Raw genomic sequence first — 18932 nt, 5'->3', positions numbered from 1 at the left:
AGGGAAGAGGTTATGGAGTGGAAAGAGTGAAGTTGTTAGAAACTAAATTGTTTAGGAACAAAATCTTGGATGAATTAATAAGGTATGAGGTCCAGAAGAGAGATGGGAGGATTTTGAGGTGGAAAATCTTCTCTGGGACTCAAGGGAAGGAGTAAGGGTTAGCCATAAGAACAGTGTGATTTTTTTTTTTTTACGTTATTGGCTAGAAATAGGGAAACAAGTTGGCAGTCTGCATTCTTTGCATTTTTACCATTTTTACTGAAAAGAGCTTTTCATTTATAAACTTTGGGGAACATCTGTAACATTTTGGGATAAATTTTATGGACTGCAGCTGAGGGAAAAGGTAAAGTTTCTTGTTTAAAAATATTACCCACAAGCAAGTGAAACTAATATAGGCTTATCTAGATAACGTAATTTCTGTTTGATTTCTAATAAAGTTGGTTAAGGTAAACTCATACTTTTAGGATACTTATCCTTTATTTTTGTTTCCCGTTTTCTTTGTTTTCTTTATTGCTGTGGATTTAATACTACTTTAAGTTTATTTATTTGGAACTTCAAACTGTCCTTTTCGTAATAATATCTAGATAATTTAATTCTGAAGAAATTAAGATTCAGATTATTATTTATCCAAAGTTGAAAATCAGGGACTGTTTTCCAACTAAATATATATATCTCTTCTAGCACCTAACTTATAAAAGTTTGAGTTTTGTTTACATTTTGAACAAATAAATGAAGATTCTAGTATCCGGATTCCTGGTTCTTAGGGTAGATCTGCAGCTTGATTTTAGGATCTTTTCTGGTTTGCTAATGCCGCTGTTTTGCAAAACACCAGAAATGGATTGGCTTTCATAAAGGGGGTTTATTTGGTTGCAAAGTTACAGTCTGAAGGCCATAAAGTGTCCAAGGTAAGGCATCAGTAATTGGGTACCTTCACAGAAGAGTGGCCATTGGCGTCCGGAGAACCTGTTAGCTCAAAAGGCAAGTAGCTGGTGTCTGCTTGCTCCCAGGTGGTGTTTCAAAATGGCTTTCTTCCAGGACGTTCCTCTCTAGGCTGCAGCTCCTCAAAAATGTCACTCTTTCATTGCTCTTGGGGCATTTGTCCTCTCTTAGCTTCTCTGGAGCAAAAGTTTTCAAGGCTGTCTCCAAAATGTCTCTGTAAGCTGAAGTTCCTCTCTCAGCTCCTGTGCATTCTTCAAAGTGTCCCTCTTGGCTGTAGCAAGCTTGCTCCTTCTGTCTGAGCTTATATAGTGCTCTAGTAAACTAATCAAGGCCCACCCTGAGTGGGCAGGGCCACACCTCCATGGAAATTATGTAATGAAAGTTATCACCTACAGTTGGGTGGGTTGCATCTCCATGGAAACACTCAATCAAAGAATACAATCTAATCAACACTAATATGTCTGCCCACATAAGATTGCATCAAAGATAATGGCATTTTGGGGCACATAATACATTAAAACTGGCATGGGGTCAAACCAGGCTTTCCCCTCATTGAGAACAGTGTTATTAGTTATTTTATTGAGCATTTTTGTTCACATCTTTCTGTGTGCTAAACCTTGGCTATAATCTAGCTTTTTCACTACGTAGCATGTGTTGTGCTTTCTATTTTGTTTACTCGAGTAACTTATTTATTGGTATTTATCAGATTCTCTGTATGTACTCTAGCTTAGCCAAATCTGGAGGGTAAAACATTTTTAAATTGTATCTTTAAAAGAAAATATGAATTATAAATTTTCTTCCAAAGTCAAAAAAGAGATTGAACATCATTTTGTGTTATGGATTGTTTCTTCTTTTATGAAATACCTATGACTGTCTTTTTTGTTTGTTTGTTTTGACAAACAGTTCAGTTTGTCTTGTATTAATTTATAAGGAGGTCTTGATAGGTTTTGGATATTAATGCAAATTCTATGGCTCATTTCTTTTCCTGATTTAAGACTTTTCTTTTAACTTTCTTCACATTGGCTTGATGAACTCCGAAGAGAATCTGTCAGTCTTTTCCTTTTTGATTTGTACTTTTTGTGTCATTTAAGAAATCCTTTTCTACTCTGAACTCAAAATTTTTTTCTCTATAGTGTTTCCTAAAAGTCTTATAATTAAGTCATTAAAATGTATGAATTGAGGTAGGCATCCAATTTCATTCTTTTGTATGGATATCTAAGAGATGCAGAAGAAAGTCAGTAGTTTATTATTTAATTGGTTACTGTTGGTGGTAACCTCTGTTTTATCTGAAAATATCTTTAATTCTCCCATGTTCTTGAAATTGAGTTTTGCTGAGCATGGGAATTAACATTGGCAATTATTTTCACTTACATGAAAAATACAATGCTGCTGTTTTCTGATTTTTAGTGTTTTTGACTTCCAGTGTTCTTAAAATGGTAGTCATTATTCTAGTTTCCGTATCTTTGTTAGGTAATTTATTTTATTTATGCTGCTTGGAATTCATTGGGCTTCCTGGACTTGAAGTTTGTTGTCTTCAACAATTCTGGGAGATTTTCAGGGATTATATCTTTAAATGTTGCCTCCCATTCTTTCATGTGTTCTCTATGTCTCTTTACCTTTCTTTCATATTTTCATCTTTTTATTTCTTTGGGTTATATCCTGGATATTTTTTTCAGATCATCTTTCTGGATACTAATTCTCTTTATCTTTGTCTAATCTGCTAGATCTATCCATCGAGTTTTTTTTTTTTTTTACAGTTTTATTTAAATATAATTTATGTACTATAAAATTCACCCATTTAAAGTGTACAACTTAATGGATTTTTAGCATATTTACTGAGCTTTGCAATCATCACCATAATTTAAATTTAGAACATTTCCTCCCTGAAAGAAACTTTATACCCATTACCCATTAGTACTTACTTTCCATACCCCCACTTCCCATCCTTCAGCTTCTGGCAACCACTCTTCTTTCTGTCTCTATAGATTGTCCAGTTCTGGACATTTCATATGAATGTAATCATACAATAAGTGGCCTTTTTTTTTTTTAATATTTTTAAATTGTAGAATATAACATATATACATAGAAATGATAACTTTCCAAGTGCAATATGACAAGTAGTTAGAGAGCAAATTTCAAAGAATATTATGAGTTACAGCTCCACAGTTTTCAGTTGTTTCCTTATTGTGAAATATAACATATATACAAAAAGATAGTATCTTTCAAAGTATGATTTAACAAGTAGTTAAACAGGAAATTCCCAAAGTTGTTATGAATTACAGTTCCATAGTTTCACTTATTTCTTTACTGTGAAGTATAACATATATACAAAAATGTGATAGCTTTCAAATTACAATTTAACAAGTAGCTATAGAACAAATTTCACAGGATGCTGTGGGTCACAGTTCCACCATTTCAGTTGTTTCCTTCTAGTTATTCTGTTACCCTAGCAACTAAGAAAAAGCAAATTATGTAGAGATTCAGTATTCATAATCCTTTGTTAAAGTCCATCTTGTCTGTTGCTCCCCCTTTCTCTAGTTTAATCACTTTCCTGATCTTCAGGGATGTCTAGGCAGTGACCCCCCTAACTTGTTCATGTTGAAAAGGGGTGTTAACTTTATGAGAAAAGGGGACACATCTGGTTGATGTTCTTGAAGATGCTGTTGCCTCTGGGTTTTAGGACTTAGCTGGCATAGGAGTTCTCTGAAGGATTTAAGTTTCTGAAGAGTAAGTTTAGCTAGTGAAACTTACAGAGTCTCAGATAGGGATCTGGGTATTCTTAATATGTGACTTTTTGTGACTGGCTTCTTTCACTTAGTATAGTGTACTCAAGATTCATCCATGTCGTAGCATGTATCAGTACTACATTCCTTTTTATTCCTGAATAGTATGTCATTGTATGGATGTACTACACGTTGTTTATCTGTTCATCAGTTGATGGACATTTGAGTTTTCATTTTTTGGCTATTACAATGTTATGAACTTTCATGTACAAGTTTTTTAGTGTACACATGCTTTCACTAAGTTTTTAAATCTTTTTTAATTATACGAGGAATGCATTTCTACATTCTTATTGTAAAAGAATGCTGTAAAATAGTTGAATGTGCTTCTTTCTGCCTTTTGTATGCATTTACATAACATTTGTGTACATAAATATCTTGCTTTTGTTTTATCATAAAGGGATTATATGTATTTTGAAACTTGGCTTTTCTTTGTTTCAATATGTTTTGGAGCTCTTTTTTGTCAGTATACATAGGTCCATGCCATTCTTAATGGTTGCATAGTCGTATTTCAATAAGCCATAATTAGTATAACATACCTTTTGATAGATACTTACTGCTTCCGTTTTGTGTGCTTATGGTGCAAGTCAACATCTTTCCCAATATTTAGTATAATTTTCCAGATTCTGAGAAGTGAAATAATTGGCTCACAGGACAGAACTTGTATTCCTTCAGGATTTCCATTTGCTTCTGCTTGTTGCCTGGGTCCACTACTTCTAGGACCACTTGATTAAATTCTCTCTTGAGGTTCTCAGCAGTAATTCATATACAAACCCATGTGGTGTTTGCAGCTTGAGGTTAAGAAATTTCGGGGAAGTATTTTTTTCTTCTACCCATTATTTAGTTCAAAACAGGCAAATTTTCTTGTTACCATCTTCTGTACCCTGTTTCTTTGTTCACCCTTACACTAAGAGTCGTAGTTTTAAGTGAATCTTCTCTTAGTTTCCTCTCTCTTTGTCCTGCCTTTGGGTTTGGTAGGAGCCCTCAGGGTGAAAGCCTGCCCTGATCCTCTATTTCTGAGCACTTGTGAATTATTCAGGGTATCTACACTCCTGTACTTCTGGAGATGAAAGTCTGGTTAGTGCTTCTTGAAATATTCTTCCTTAGGCTTTCAGTTTTCTGCAGTTTTCTATTTTTTCTCCTCTCTGCCCACTCTCTCCTTTGGGTCACTGCTGCACCTTTCATATATAGCACTTAAAGCATGCAGAAATTATTTGCATGTTTGTCTCCTTGTTTAGACATTAGGCTCTTTGAGTAGGAATCATTTAATCTTGTCACTTTTTGTATCCCCATCAGATTTTTGAAAATGTTAAGTACCTCTATTTGTTGAAGGCTTTCCCTTTCCCAAAAAGAAAAGAGAAAAATGTTTCAGTAAGTAACTGTTAGCAACTAAGTTCTGTTGAAGGGTACTTAGAATTCAGTAGGAGTGAAAAATGTTCCTTTAACTTAATGTAAGTGGAATTCTGCTTTATTTTAACAAGAGGTAAAATCACTTCATTGACTAGCAGTTCACCTGAAAGAGAAATGGCTACTGTTGTAATAGTAATTGTTCTTAATATTTGTTAGGGGAAAATAATGGTGATTTGTTGTTAGTGTAAATGATACTATTTTCTTAATTTTTTCCAGTCATGCTCCCCTGTTCTTAATTTTCCCCCTTTGGTTGATTGTTACATGAAAGTGGAGAAAACATTGTTGGCCATTTTATTTATAGTTGCTTAGCAACTATTGTCATATTTTTAATGTTTTCCCTTCTGTTTTGTATTTCTCCCTACCCTAAATAAGAATTTTACCCTTTTGAATAGTTTCTCATGTCAATTTGAGATAAAGCTTCATAAAACATGAAGTTTAACTCCTTATCCCTTAAACTTGCTCTATTTTTCATCCCATTTTAAGATATCATATAATGTACTTGTTTTTGCTATTGTTGACCATTTCTTCCCCCACTAAAATATAAGCTTCACAAGGTCAGAATTTTGACAGTTTGTTCATTGATATATCTCCAGTCAGTCAACAGACCATTTGCATCAGTCACTCCCAGTGCTTGCTAAAAAGTGAAGATTATTGGACTCTACTCCCGACCTTCTAATTCAGTCTGTGATTGGATTCAGAACTCTACATTTTTAATAAGCTCTCAAGAAACAATTTTTAGCAGTATTAGTATGTAAAAGGGATAAGTTCTGTTTGTCTGGTTTTGATTTATAGCCATGAGAGTATCATTTAAATTTTTTGTGTTTTGGTTTCCACATGTTACGAGATAATACTAATGAATTAGTTTAGAAACTGAACTAGTTTAGAAATAAATTACTGCATCATTGAGATGAAACTTCATGGTTTATTTAGCACAGTGGTACACAATGTGTGGCTGATGTTATCCTTGCACAAGGGCCATGTTAATCTTCTCTGTTTTGTTCCAGCTTTAGTATATATGCTGCCAAAGCAAGCATCAGAGTGTGGTCTGTGGTTGGTTACTGGTCTTTTCATTTTGTGAGGACTTGGATTTGTTTTTAATTTCTCCAGTTAGTTTCATTGAGGCAGTTTAGCATAGGTTAAGAGCAAGGGAAGCAATAAATGTTAACCAGTATTAATGCCATCACTGAAGATGAGATGTGATTTGGTACACCAAGATAAATGTGATTTCACCAAAATAAACAAACTGTAAACCCTACTGTTGGGTAGTGGGTATGGGGTTGGGAGGGAGGGAGAAGGAAGGAGAAATAGTAGATGGAGAGAGAAGAAAGGGGTGGGGAAGCAAAATAAAAGGAGATATCAATGACTAGAGGTTAACTATCATGATAAGTTATTGACAATTAAAAAAAATCATGACAATAACAATTAAAAAAAATACTATCCAGCAGTCAGAACTGTTTGCTGAAGGGGAAAATAGGACTATACATCTCATTGTGATCTGAGGATATCCCAGTAGAATAATCATTATTGACAGGTTAAATTATGTTCAATAAACGTAAGTCAGGGAACTGTATTAGACTTTAGAAAGAGTTTTACCACATTTATCTTTAATTTTAATATTTAAAACTGTTAGTCTTTATTTTTATCCATTTATATCTCATTTCCTGATCATGCGAGGAAGGTATTTGGCATTTTCAAATTTAATAAACTTAACATTACAGATGTGTGTTGTTGATAGGTATAGTCATTTTGGGCTGGGGGAAATGCATCAGAAATAAATAGAATGTAATAATTACTTTTTTTAAAAAAGTGATTACTTTTTAAGTTGCTTTTACTTTTTGATACACAAACTATAGCTTTAGCCTTCCAGGGCTTTGAATCTCATAAGGCTAAGAGTAATAATTTATGTGTCTGTTTTTATTATGTTATTTTTTTCTGTGTGTTTTTCCATGCTTCACCTTTGGTATGAAACAGTTACTATAGTGATTCTTGAAGAGGTTACAGTGGAGGGTAGGAGAGGTATATCATTTCCTGAAAATATCTCCTCAAATGAGAAATTCTCTTCTTAGCCCCAGTAGTTATTCCTAGTCATAAAGGAGAGTAAATCTCAAAAATAATCCCTCATTAAAGTGGAAAGAAATTTTAGGAACTGAAGTAGTGTCTCCCTTATGTGCAGGGTCCTACATCCTAGGCTGTTGAAGTGATCTAGAGTCTCAACCATGGTATTATGATTTACTGGAGTGTCATTGAGTTTTGTGGTGTTTCAATCCCTTGTCATTCATAATAGCTGATTGCAAAATCTGTTTTTTGTTTTTTGTTTTTTTTTTAAGCTATAAATTTATCACTCATTCATTTGCATTCACAGGGACTAAAAGAGAAAAGGGTGCTGGCTGGGCTGCAGGTACGCTGAAAAGCCAAGCCAATTCCAAATGTGTTTAAACATTTACCTCTCATGATGTATCTGGATCCTTCTTACTGAGTATATAAACCCTCTCGGGTCTGTTAAAAGAGCTCAAATTCCTGTGAGCTTGCCTGATTTGAGCCAGCAAAGATGAGGGGCTAAACAGCAGGGTTAATCTAGATTTGAGAAGCTTGGAAACATTTGAATTCTGGGCCTGGCCATATTTGGTAGATGAGTGAGAAAAAAAGAAGAAATTCTTTTGCTAATTGCTATAGGACTCTTTGCCTAGAAGAATGAGTTATGTGTACTATTATGGAAATTCTGGGAGTAGAGTGCATATTTAATGATTGGTTGGTTGGGTCAGGTATTTTGGAGGTGTTAAATACTGAGATGAGAATAATTTTAGACATTAAATTTACTCAGAAGCATAATTGATGAAGTTTTATTTTTTAAGTACTTCTGGTATTTTAGGGTTAGGAAAATAAACTTCTTTTATATTAGCATGTATTTTTAGATGTACTTTTAAAAATATATTTTAACATCTCTGAGGTCAGGATATGTCTTATATCCTTCTTTAATTACACTAGTTACTTTCTACAGTTATTCTCCATTTTGCACTTACTGCAGTCCGTAGCTGCCATTTCCACTACTGTCTGGGAAAGCAGGCCAGTGTTGCTATGATGGTCTAGTGCTTCTCATCTATTTCTGTGACATTTCATCTTCAAAGTTGGGAGGTGAATGTCTGTTCATGTTATGACAGCTTTTTATTGATTTATGCCACATAGTATGACCTCTAGAAGGTTTTACCAGTTCTTCAGATCCTCAAATGAGTGTGAATTTTTATTTATCTATATCTAGCTGCATATATATATATATCTAAATATATATATATGTATCTAAATATATATATATATCTACATATATATATATGCCCTCTTTTGGTAGTTTTCTATGTCCACATTCAGGGAACTTAGAAGTAGTTTCTTAGATGAGCCAGAGGAACTTGTGAACCCTGATCACTTAATTCAAGATATTTCCTGCCTTCTCCACTGAACAATTGTTCTAAAGAGTGAATTCCCTATTTTTGTGAGCCTGCCAAATAAATATACTGTTTGACTATCCCTTCTTTGTATCTGCTTTATTACTGGGCTTGGTAAGTACTCATTAACCTTCCAGATGCTGGGCCTACTCTAACTGTTTATTGTAGGAGATGTGGATGTGTAACATAGTCCACTGCCTAGTAGCTAAGAGAGAAAGGGACTGACATGCATTGACTTTTTAATGCAGTGACTCTACCCCCAGTAAAAAACAGTCTGTTGAATGCCTTCCATATAGAAGATGTAAGGGGCTTGTAGAGGAAAATATAGATTAGCATTTAGAGAAAATTTAATTAAAGATGTCGGGCTGTATAATTAGAAGGATATAATAATAGGTTATTAAAAAAATAAGTACAAATTGTTATTGATGTTCTTTTCTAGAAACGACTACAGAAAGAACTGTTGGCTTTACAAAATGACCCACCTCCTGGGATGACTTTAAATGAAAAGAGTGTTCAAAATTCAATTACACAGTAAGTATTTAATTTTTAAATAATTTATTTTTCTTTTATTACTGAGTTAATTTATGAATATATACTCATTTAAAATAGGGAAATGGTTTGTCAAGTTAGTACAGTGAAATGGTATCACTTGGAGGTGTATAGTCTTGGCCAAAATTGTATGTAGTCATAATTACCCTTGAGAATCCCATAGGGAGGCCAGATTAGTATGTATTCTGCCTTAAAATCCAGCAAAGCTGGTTTTTCCTCCAGAAGGGAAGAAATTATTGTTTCTTTGATAAGGAGCCTTGATGTGTGAAAAATACTTGTTTAAATATTAATCACAGAGCAACTAGGTAGTCACAGGAATTTAAGAACTGAGTCTGAAAACAACACCTTCACTTCTCCCACCTCATCCTTACACTGTGACAGATGCTTATGATTGGATTCATAAACACTGATGGTTTGAATTTTATATAATTTAAATGTGCAGATCATGTGCTCTACTGGGCTTCAATTTTGTGCAGCTATCAACTGTGTTTTTGGAAAATAGTTGATGACAGGAAATTGCAAAATGAATAGAATGAGATGTACAAAAGAAATTTAACAGTGTTATCTTTGGGTGACTGTCATTTAATTATACTATTAAAATTATCTACAGTGAAGATACATTACTTTTTTAGCTAATGAAAAGTTATTAGAAATTATCCTGCACAATGTGGAATGTATGGCTGTCTTGACTGATAATATCACATTCAGATATTGTGAAGGTTAATGAGTTATTTTCTTAGCTATTATTTAAAAGCTGTGCTTGGATAGGTCACATATAAATTTGTGGTACAATTATATATCTTAAAATTACCATATAAACAGAATGAAAGGGAACCAGGAAATCCTAATTTTTCCCTGAAATATCACTCTACCTCGTGGATGTCAAGGGAAATGATAAAAACGGGTTTAGTTTATAAAGGGAATAGGGTGTTTTTTTGTTTTCCATTCATTGTAGCTTTTGTATTCTGTTTGCTTTACTGTGTATGGGCTCTAATGTCAGTAATATGCTAGGTTTTTATTATGTAATGTCATTTTATCTTCCCCCCAAAGAGTATGAGGTGAATATGTGTATTTAACAACTGATGTAGTTAAAACTGGAGGGGTAAACTAGCTTGTTCATGGCTACACCAATGGTTAAGAAGCAGACCTGTCTATAATTTCCTATAAAATGCTTCCTCTTGGGTCTGTGATCATGTCTCTTATTACCATTTATGGTACTCTAACATGCATTTTGAAAATGAATAGCCATGTTTTTTAGGGTCTGTATGCTTTAGCCGATCACTTTTGGAGAGTAAGCAAATTTATTTTTTTCTATACTCATAAGTCACATACTGATGAGTAGAACTCCAACACTGTATTCTCTATCTTAACCTCCTTTGGTTTCTCTGTATTTAAAATACCTGAAAATGTGAGATTAAAGGTATTGACCAGGTATATAATAATTATAAGTGATTATAAATGACAGCTCCACTTAGGAACTCATTCTTTGACTGTGATCCTGTTTTGTTTCTGTATGCTGCCACTGTTGTCTTTGTCATCATCTCCAATCCTCTGTCACCTTTTTTAAAGAAAAGAACAAGAGATAGTGTACAAAATATAAACACATTTATATGCATAATTGTTTTATATACAAAGTATCTTTGCTTACAGAGATGCAGTGGAAGTCAATTTTGGGCGCTATTAAACAATTTAATCATAGAGTCAGGGGAAAGGCGATACAGAGCCTCGAGCAGCCATCAGAAGTGTACTGACCACAGCTTAGCTTCCTTTTTCCTGTTTAGTCTTCTCTAGAATACTCATGAGAAGATAGATCTGACAGCTATAAATTCTCTGTAGTCATTTCTGATCACCACTTTCCCCCTACTGCTTCTAAAATAATTGGTATCTGACAGGCAGTTGATGGGTTTGATGTTATCTATCAGTTTTTTTTTCAGGCATTGTAGAAAGAGTCTTCTGAAAATATAAGGTGGCGTAACTGAGAAGGAAGAGCACAGAATTTGGTGTCAGCACACCTGAGTTTTGGGTTTTTATTTTGTTTGAGTTTTTTCATACTAGGATTAAAATTTGGCTCTGTCCTTTGCTGACTGTCTAACCTTGATCTAATTATTTAACTCCTGAGTTTCAGAGAAGGGGATAAGGCAGGGGATGTTAATACCCACCTCTTACAGTTGCTGGGAGGATGAAATGTCCTTTTACACATAAATGACTCCTGTGTTAATGCCTGATATTAGATGAGGTGCTCAGCATTCCCTTTTCTTCTTCTCATTCCAATCCCCCTTTATCTTAAGTTGTTAATTTGATTTTTATATTCTAGGTGGATCGTAGATATGGAAGGTGCACCAGGTACCTTATATGAAGGAGAAAAATTTCAGCTTCTATTTAAGTTTAGTAGTCGATATCCTTTTGACTCTCCTCAGGTAATTGTCTTGTTCTTTAATTTTCTTGTATTTTTATATTGTAGCAAAATGCTAAATTATTGGTTTTGACTTAGTGAAAACTTAGAAAAGAAATTCATTATAAATATGTGAATATATTTGTTCCTTCCTTACTTATTTGTAATATAACCAAGAACTTATGAACGTTTTACTTTATTGGGATTTGGGTCTTACAGCTTTTGTGCTTCAAAGAATTTAAGACTGTTTCTTATCTACAGATGTTAGCAGAAAAAGGGGATGGAAATGTAAGCCGGGGCCTATGGGTTGTGTGAAAAGTTAGCATTTTGGATTGACTGAAGGCACGTCTTCCTAGATAAGGTGTTAGAAGGACATGGTGAAGAGGCGTGTGCTCTGCCGAAAGGAGCAGTTCTTTGATTTTACATTGACATGCTGTCGTTGCAGTCTTTTAGTATTGCAGTGGGAGAATAAATTACAAAATGTTAAATATCTAGATATCAGCTAGAAATCTGATTATTATAATTTGAGGCACGGTCAACTTAGTGACTTGATATTTTTATCATTTTCATACAAATAAAGTGAAATGGGCATATGTTTTCATGACTTCTAGGTCTCTGTCATAACCATCTCTGGACTATCATCACCTGTCACAGTAACTGTCTTCACTTTCTATTGTTGTCATTCGATTTGTAAGCATCATTTCTATTATTGCATGTAGGCAATGGGGTTCCAGACATCCCCTTGTCATCTTCAGCCTATTCTATCTCACCTCAGCTGAGTTTGTGGAAGGTATATGAAAGAAGAATATGACTCACCAAACTTTTAACTATGGGGTATATATTGACTATTGGGAGTGCTTATTCTAGAAGCTCATAAATTTTTCATCAGAAAAAGATAACATTTCTGCAAACATGAAACCAAGTCAAAGTTTTCTCCAAATTCTTCATATTTAATTCTAAATCAAATAGCAAACTTATACATCATATTTAATATTTCTATATTAGAGCAGTTGTAATAAATTCTCTACCACCCTACCTTAATTCCTTTTGGTCTCCACTGATTTTACTTCTACCCACTCTTCTGATTTTGATGTTTTCCAGGTTCTTTATTCAGCACTCTCTTAATCTCATTCTTCTGTCCAACATCTTCAACTATCTAAGCAGAAAACTCCCGAATGTACAGTTCCCGGTAGAGCTTTTTCTTTCTGAGGTTTAATTTCAGTCTGGGCAACTCTACTTGGAATCTCCAACTTAACACCTCTAAACTCAACCCATCCTCATAACAAAATAAAACACAAACATTTTTCCCCCTTTATCTTGGGCTACTGTTTACCTATTATTCATCTTAAATGCTTTCCTTTCCTTCACTTTTATATCATTTTCCAAATCTTTTTGCAGTGCTTCTTAATCAGTATACTCCTTTCACTTACAGGCTGTAGTTCAGGTTTTTATCTTTCTGTTGGACTTTTTGGTGGTCTCCAGTTCTTTCCAGGTCTATCTGTCCTTTCACAATGCCACTAGGGGAAGTTATTTTATTGATGTTCATACCCCTTCCCTCCCAAGAAAACCTTTAATGGCTTTATTTCCTGTGGAGTCAAGTGTAAAAAAAACTCCTTATCTTATTATTCAGGCCCCTTTATAGTGGAGTCCAAACTTAACCATTTCAGCCACATGTTATTTCCATGCATTCTATAATCTAGTAATATTTATCTGTATCATACTTTATAATGTAATTAGCTTCCATTCTTATTTAGTCTTGTAATAGCTCTTAAGTGGTTAGGGTAGGTTGATTATTCTCATATCATAAGTGAAAAAATTGAAGCTTGGATAAGTGAAGTGTCTTGTTCATGGCTTAATGGCTATTTAGTAAAACAATCAAGACTCAAGCCCAACTTATTTCTCTCCCCTATGCTATACAGTCAGTTAAGTGTGAGTATGGCAAGGAAAAAAAAAATGCCTGTTTTTCCATACAGTAATTTTCTCTTTGAAAGTGGAAGATTATCTGTGAAATTATACCTTTGAAAGCTCTAGGGTTAGAATATGAGGATTCCTTTTCAACATCAAGTGATTTTGTAGTCCCATGTCACAGAGGTTGTGTTTTCTAATATCCATTGATTGAGAAAATGACAAAGCTACTCTGAGGCCAGTAATACCTGAAAACTTTTCAGATTAATTTTTAAATATGGTAGCATATATCATAAAATTTGTCATTTTAACCATTTTTACATGTACAATTAAGTGGTGTTAATTAAATTTACAGTTTTGTGCTACCATCACCACAGTAATACTTTCAAATATTATATTTTAATAAATCATCTATGATTATTAAACAAATGTAATGGATTCAACAATTAATGCTTGATAATGTTTATAGATGTCAAGATTTTTTTTTTTTCTCCAATAATTGAAGCTTTCCAAAGATCCGTTGCTCTGGGGAAGTGGCTGAAACCACTCCTCTAGGGCAGTAAAACTCCCCATTAACCAGAGATTTTATTTGATAAGCCTATGCAGCATTGTTGTTTGTTAGGTCAATTAGTATTTCATCCTTCTGTGCCATAAGCAATAGTGAATTTACCAATACTTACAAGCATAGAATTTTGGAACAATACTTACAGTGGATCAATCTCATTGTAAAATTATTTCTTCTGTACCTATAAATGAGATCTGTAAGTTGTCTTTATAGTTTGATGTATTTTTACCCTATAGTTACAATTAGTTTCTCATTTTGTATCTCACTTTACAATGAAAAAGCTACCTATCCAAAAAGTGATGTTTGGCTCAGTCATTTGCTTTAAAAGAATAACAGCAACAACAGAAAACTTTTTCAGTTAATATTGGGGCAGGGAGGAATCACCTTTCCATCCCTGTTTTCCACTAACGTGCACTTAGCGCCAGCCATACAGAAAATAAAATTTCTTTCTATCTGTATTCTATTTCCTATGCACAGATGCAAGTAAATGGTTGGTTGGTTAATTTAGTGTATATAGAGCATGTATTGTGTGCCGAATACTGTTTTATGTACTTGAGATTTGAGAGAGAGTAGTACAGAGATTAAAATGGTGTGGTGTTGTTTAGTATTTGGATAGATAGACATTTATTCATTCATTCTGTATTTATTCAATGTATTGTAGGACGTTCACTCTTACAGGGAGCTAGCAATTCAGTGTTGAACAAAATGGGAAAAAAAAAGTCTTGCTTATGTGGAGTTTGCATTTTTGTGAGGGGAGACAGACAATAAGTTAAAATACATATAGTTTGAAAGACAGTGAAAATGGTAGAGAAGGCAGATTGGAGAGTTGCTCTTTCAGACAACATGGTCAAGAAATGTCTCACTGAGAAGGTGACATTTGAGCAGAGATCTGAAAGAGGTGAGGGAGGAAGCCACGAGACTTATCTGGGGAAAGCAGGTGAAAACAGAATGTAAAGGTACTGCATTTGGTGCTGTCTAGTGGCCTTTGGAAAGATACAAAAGCAAGAGGGTTTGTAGGATATTGGTCAGAGAGAGAACTGGGCTGGAGGATGCATCAGATTGTATATGGCCTTTATATTTATAGCCCATTGTAAGAACTTGGACTTTTATTCTGAGTTAGACGGGAAGTCTTTGGAAGATTTTGAGCAGAGGAACGACATGATCCTGCTTAAAATTAAAAGGAGCAACTTGGCTGCTTTGTGGCATATAGACTACTGGGGGGACAAGGATACAGGAAGACCAGATAGGCTATTGCAGCAATCCAGATGAGAGATGGTGGCTTGTTCCAGAAAAGGATAACAGTTGCGGTTGTGGAAGGTGGCTATATTCTTGACCTATTTTAAGGGAAAACCAGCAGGATTTGCTGATGAATTGAATGTAGAGTATGAACAAAGAAGAGGAGTCAAAGGAAGAGTTCACAATTTTTGGACTAAGCAAGTAGAAGAACAATAAATTGAAATATGAATTATATTCTTTGGGAACAAAAGGAAAAACAGTGATTGATTTAATTTAGAAAGAGGGGGCAAAGAAAAATCTATTTGACCTGGGCCTTAAGGGACAAGAAGAGTTTATGTGAAAAGTGGGGCAAGGCATGAAAGGTCATGACCTCTTCTGAGAGTTGTAAGGTTATGTTCTTGTAGTTTAAGTAGATACATGGAGGGCTATAGCAGGAGATGAGAATGGAAGGATATTTGGGGGGCCAGTTCTCCTTGCTCTTATGTGATGATGGTCAAGCTTTCAAAGTCTTGATTAGCAGTTTCTATTATCTTAAACTACCTAGCGGTAAGGACACCTGACAAGAAGGACATGAATGGTAAATCCTATTCATTGGGACTGAAGCAGCAAGAAGATAAAGGAGAAAACGGGTAGGCTAGCAAAGAACACAGGGTGTAAGAGAAGAGATTGCTAGCCATCCAAGGGAACCCAAGTTTAGTTGCATTTTGATCAGGAATTTTGTCTTTGTAATGCATTTTTAGCTTCGTGGTAGCGGTAATTATGGAGTACCAGGATAAATTTTTAGTATTGATGATGCTGATACATGTTAGAGGACTGAAAGGGGAGAATTGAATTGAAAACTGTGCCAAAGGAGCAATCCCCAGTTACTTTTGTCAAGTATTTACCATTTATGCTAGACTACCTACATTGAATATTTATCTGATTAGTTTTTATTACAAAAGTAAACTCCTGTTTAAATAGTTGTCCTTATTGTTATCTGCTTATAATTCTAATCAAAGACAACATTCCCTCACATTGTCCCTGGAGAAACTTTGGACCCATATTGTATTTTGGCTTTTATAGTTATAGGCTATTTTGTACTGCCCCTTGTGTATGTACTGCTGTATATGTTTTCAACTGTACTCTGACCTCACTTGATACCGTGCTGAAGTGACTTTCTAACTACTGCCAGGCCATTAATCTGAACAAAATATCCTTGTGATAAGACCTCAATATTGTGAAGTTTTCCAGTATTGAGTGATGTTTGGAAATCCTTATGGATGATCTGTACAATGAATTTCTTGTTAGAAATAGCTACCTAATCTCCACCCCGTATTTTGTTCCTTGCAATAATGCAGAGGTTTAGGTAAACTCTATAAGCATATAGAAGTGTATAATTAAAGGTCTAGTTGCAGTTACCAATCAATTTTGATTATGTCAATGTAAACATTAGTAACTATCAGACTGAACTATTCTCAAAATACATAAAATTGAAGTGGTGTTAATTCTTATGGGTTTTTATCACTTGATGGCTTTCAGGTTTTAGTAGTTTTGTGAAAGACACTACATTCATAGTACTGAAGTGACCCAAAATTTAGCCAGTGGTTGATCTCCTTAAAGTTTTAGGGTAGATGTAGGGTGTGCATACTTAAATGAGCCACACACATAGGGAGATGCTTGGAAGTTTAGAGACAGCCTGAGGATTACTTTCAATGCAGAGTCAGAACTTTGAATATGATACACATGCATAGATATAAGAGTCTTTTCGAAACTTGAGATTTTATTTCATCAAATGGTTTGTTCCTCAAAGTCTGTAATTCTGTTTTATTCAGTATGGTTTATGCAGTGGGGAATGTTTGCAGTCCCTGGCGGTTATTAGTTTGAATCTGAATAAATTAGCAAAGTTCTTATTTATTCCCTGAGTTTCAGATTCATTGTCTTCGGTTGTCTTGTCATATCAATTTAGATAGCATTATCAGCATTTGGGGCTCAAGAAAAGTTTTTGAACTCTGGAAACAGCTTAATAACCTTTTAAATTTTGACTGCATTAAAAAACTGAAATTTCCATTTTCCCCTTTGGCTTGTACTGCATTAAAAAACTGAAATTTCCATTTTCCCCTTTGGCTTGTACTTAGTATTAAACAAATGAGGATGTGTAAGAGCATGAGCCTGAAGAATTCAGCCTTGATTATTGTTTCCATCACATCATGTAGATAACCATAATAGCAAAGTTTACAACAAAACTGCCTGTGGAAACTGCTTACAAGCCTTTTACATGAATAAACTGTTGAAAATTTTTTTCTTTTGTTTCAGGAATTCATCTCTGGCATGTAACTCAGCTTTTCCATGCTTATACAAACTTCTCAAATTCTGTATCTGGCAGGTTAGGCCCTAGGCGTTACTATGATATATGCAACTAATTAATGCTCTTGTTTTTTGTTGCTATAAGTCTCAGGCTGGCTTCATTTGCCCTGCATGCAGCATGTGTAAAAATTCCCTGCTTTAAGGGTTATTGAGATCTGAATTATTTTTATTTCAGTCCCCTCCCCCCCTTCAGATGGCAAAACTATTTCTGTCTTCTACTTCTTGATTTCTGGTTCTGTTCTCTGCTTCTAGAATGTCTCCTGCTTCTGCTCCAAGTGTCTTCTACTGTTGGCCACTCATCCGTTTTCTTTCTCTCTCTCCTGATTTCCCTTTTGGTTCATGAATCCTTTTTGGCTCTTAGGCCGAGTGGTTTAGTACATAACCATTTTCCTGCCAAGAGTACTGCTTTCTTCTGCTCAGCGAATTGGCTAGTCAAAGCATGTTGGGGTAACCTTTGTCTTCAGCTGTCTGTGTATTTTCCTTGATGGCTACTGATACATAAATTCCTTTTTGCCATGGATGATAACTTGGCAGTTCTTCAATTTTTGGCCCTTTCACAGCACTCTTCTAGTTGACTTCTTGATAAAGAGACCTTACTGGAAAAAAAATATCCTTTAAAAAATAATTGTGCCAGGGAATAAGCTCTTGGGCATTGCTTGTGTTCTTACTAAAAGGAACTTAAAGAAAAAATAACCCACTGGTCAAATCTGTGAGATTTATAAACTCGCTTTCTAGATATCTACAACACATTGTAGGAATATCAAGGGATATCAAGTACATATGCTGTAATAAACTATAATTCATATTTATAAAAATAAAATAAAAATTAACAAGTAATTGTGGGTAGACTCAAAATGTGGAACTCTAAGGTCCTTTTAAGTAGTCATTTCCTTTTGTATAGCAGCACTTTAGATGTTACATGTGGTGGGTATAATTACTTTCTCCTTTCCTGAAATTTATAATACAGAAAATGATGAATAGAGCACTAACATGCTTAGAACAATAGAGCACTTACATGCTTAGAACACATCCATGCCAAAGCCAAAGAGTTCTTTCAGGGGATCTTCTGCAGTTGAGCAGGCCAAGTAACTTGGATGTCGCCTATTTGAGACTTAATGTTTACTTTTCAGCTTTGTTTTAACTTTTTTTAGTGGAGGTGGAGGTTGGATGGCCAGAATTTAAAGAAAAAATATATACTTAAGTATTTATATGCACGTGTATAAAGTCATTCCTTTGAAAAAAGATAATTCCTTTTGCTTTCTTATGTTAGCTTCTGCCAACAACTACCTTATGTTAGTAGTAGATTTGAAATGTTAGAAGACTACTACATGTGTGAAGGATGGCTTTGTTCAAATGTAAATAATTATAAAAATTGT

At 34.6% G+C, this 18932-nt stretch overlaps 1 protein-coding gene and 1 non-coding gene across 3 annotated transcripts in view; one reads left to right on the top strand and one right to left on the bottom strand.

Moving 5' to 3' along the window:
• Positions 1-18932, top strand: part of UBE2W (ubiquitin conjugating enzyme E2 W) — a 58602-nt gene that overhangs the window by 23207 nt on the left and 16463 nt on the right. For both annotated transcript variants that reach the window (XM_037802818.1, XM_037802819.1), the window contains exons 2-3: positions 9006-9097; positions 11430-11532. In XM_037802818.1, coding sequence (XP_037658746.1) covers positions 9006-9097; positions 11430-11532 — 195 coding nt within the window. The remainder of the gene's footprint in view (positions 1-9005; positions 9098-11429; positions 11533-18932) is intronic.
• LOC119509710 lies at positions 6058-6163 on the bottom strand. The gene has a single exon (XR_005211770.1). It is a non-coding gene; the product is annotated as a U6 spliceosomal RNA (small nuclear RNA).

Source organism: Choloepus didactylus, chromosome 14 (assembly GCF_015220235.1).
Source record: "Choloepus didactylus isolate mChoDid1 chromosome 14, mChoDid1.pri, whole genome shotgun sequence".
Classification (NCBI taxonomy): domain Eukaryota; kingdom Metazoa; phylum Chordata; class Mammalia; order Pilosa; family Megalonychidae; genus Choloepus; species Choloepus didactylus.
This window is presented reverse-complemented; position numbering and strand designations above follow the sequence as displayed.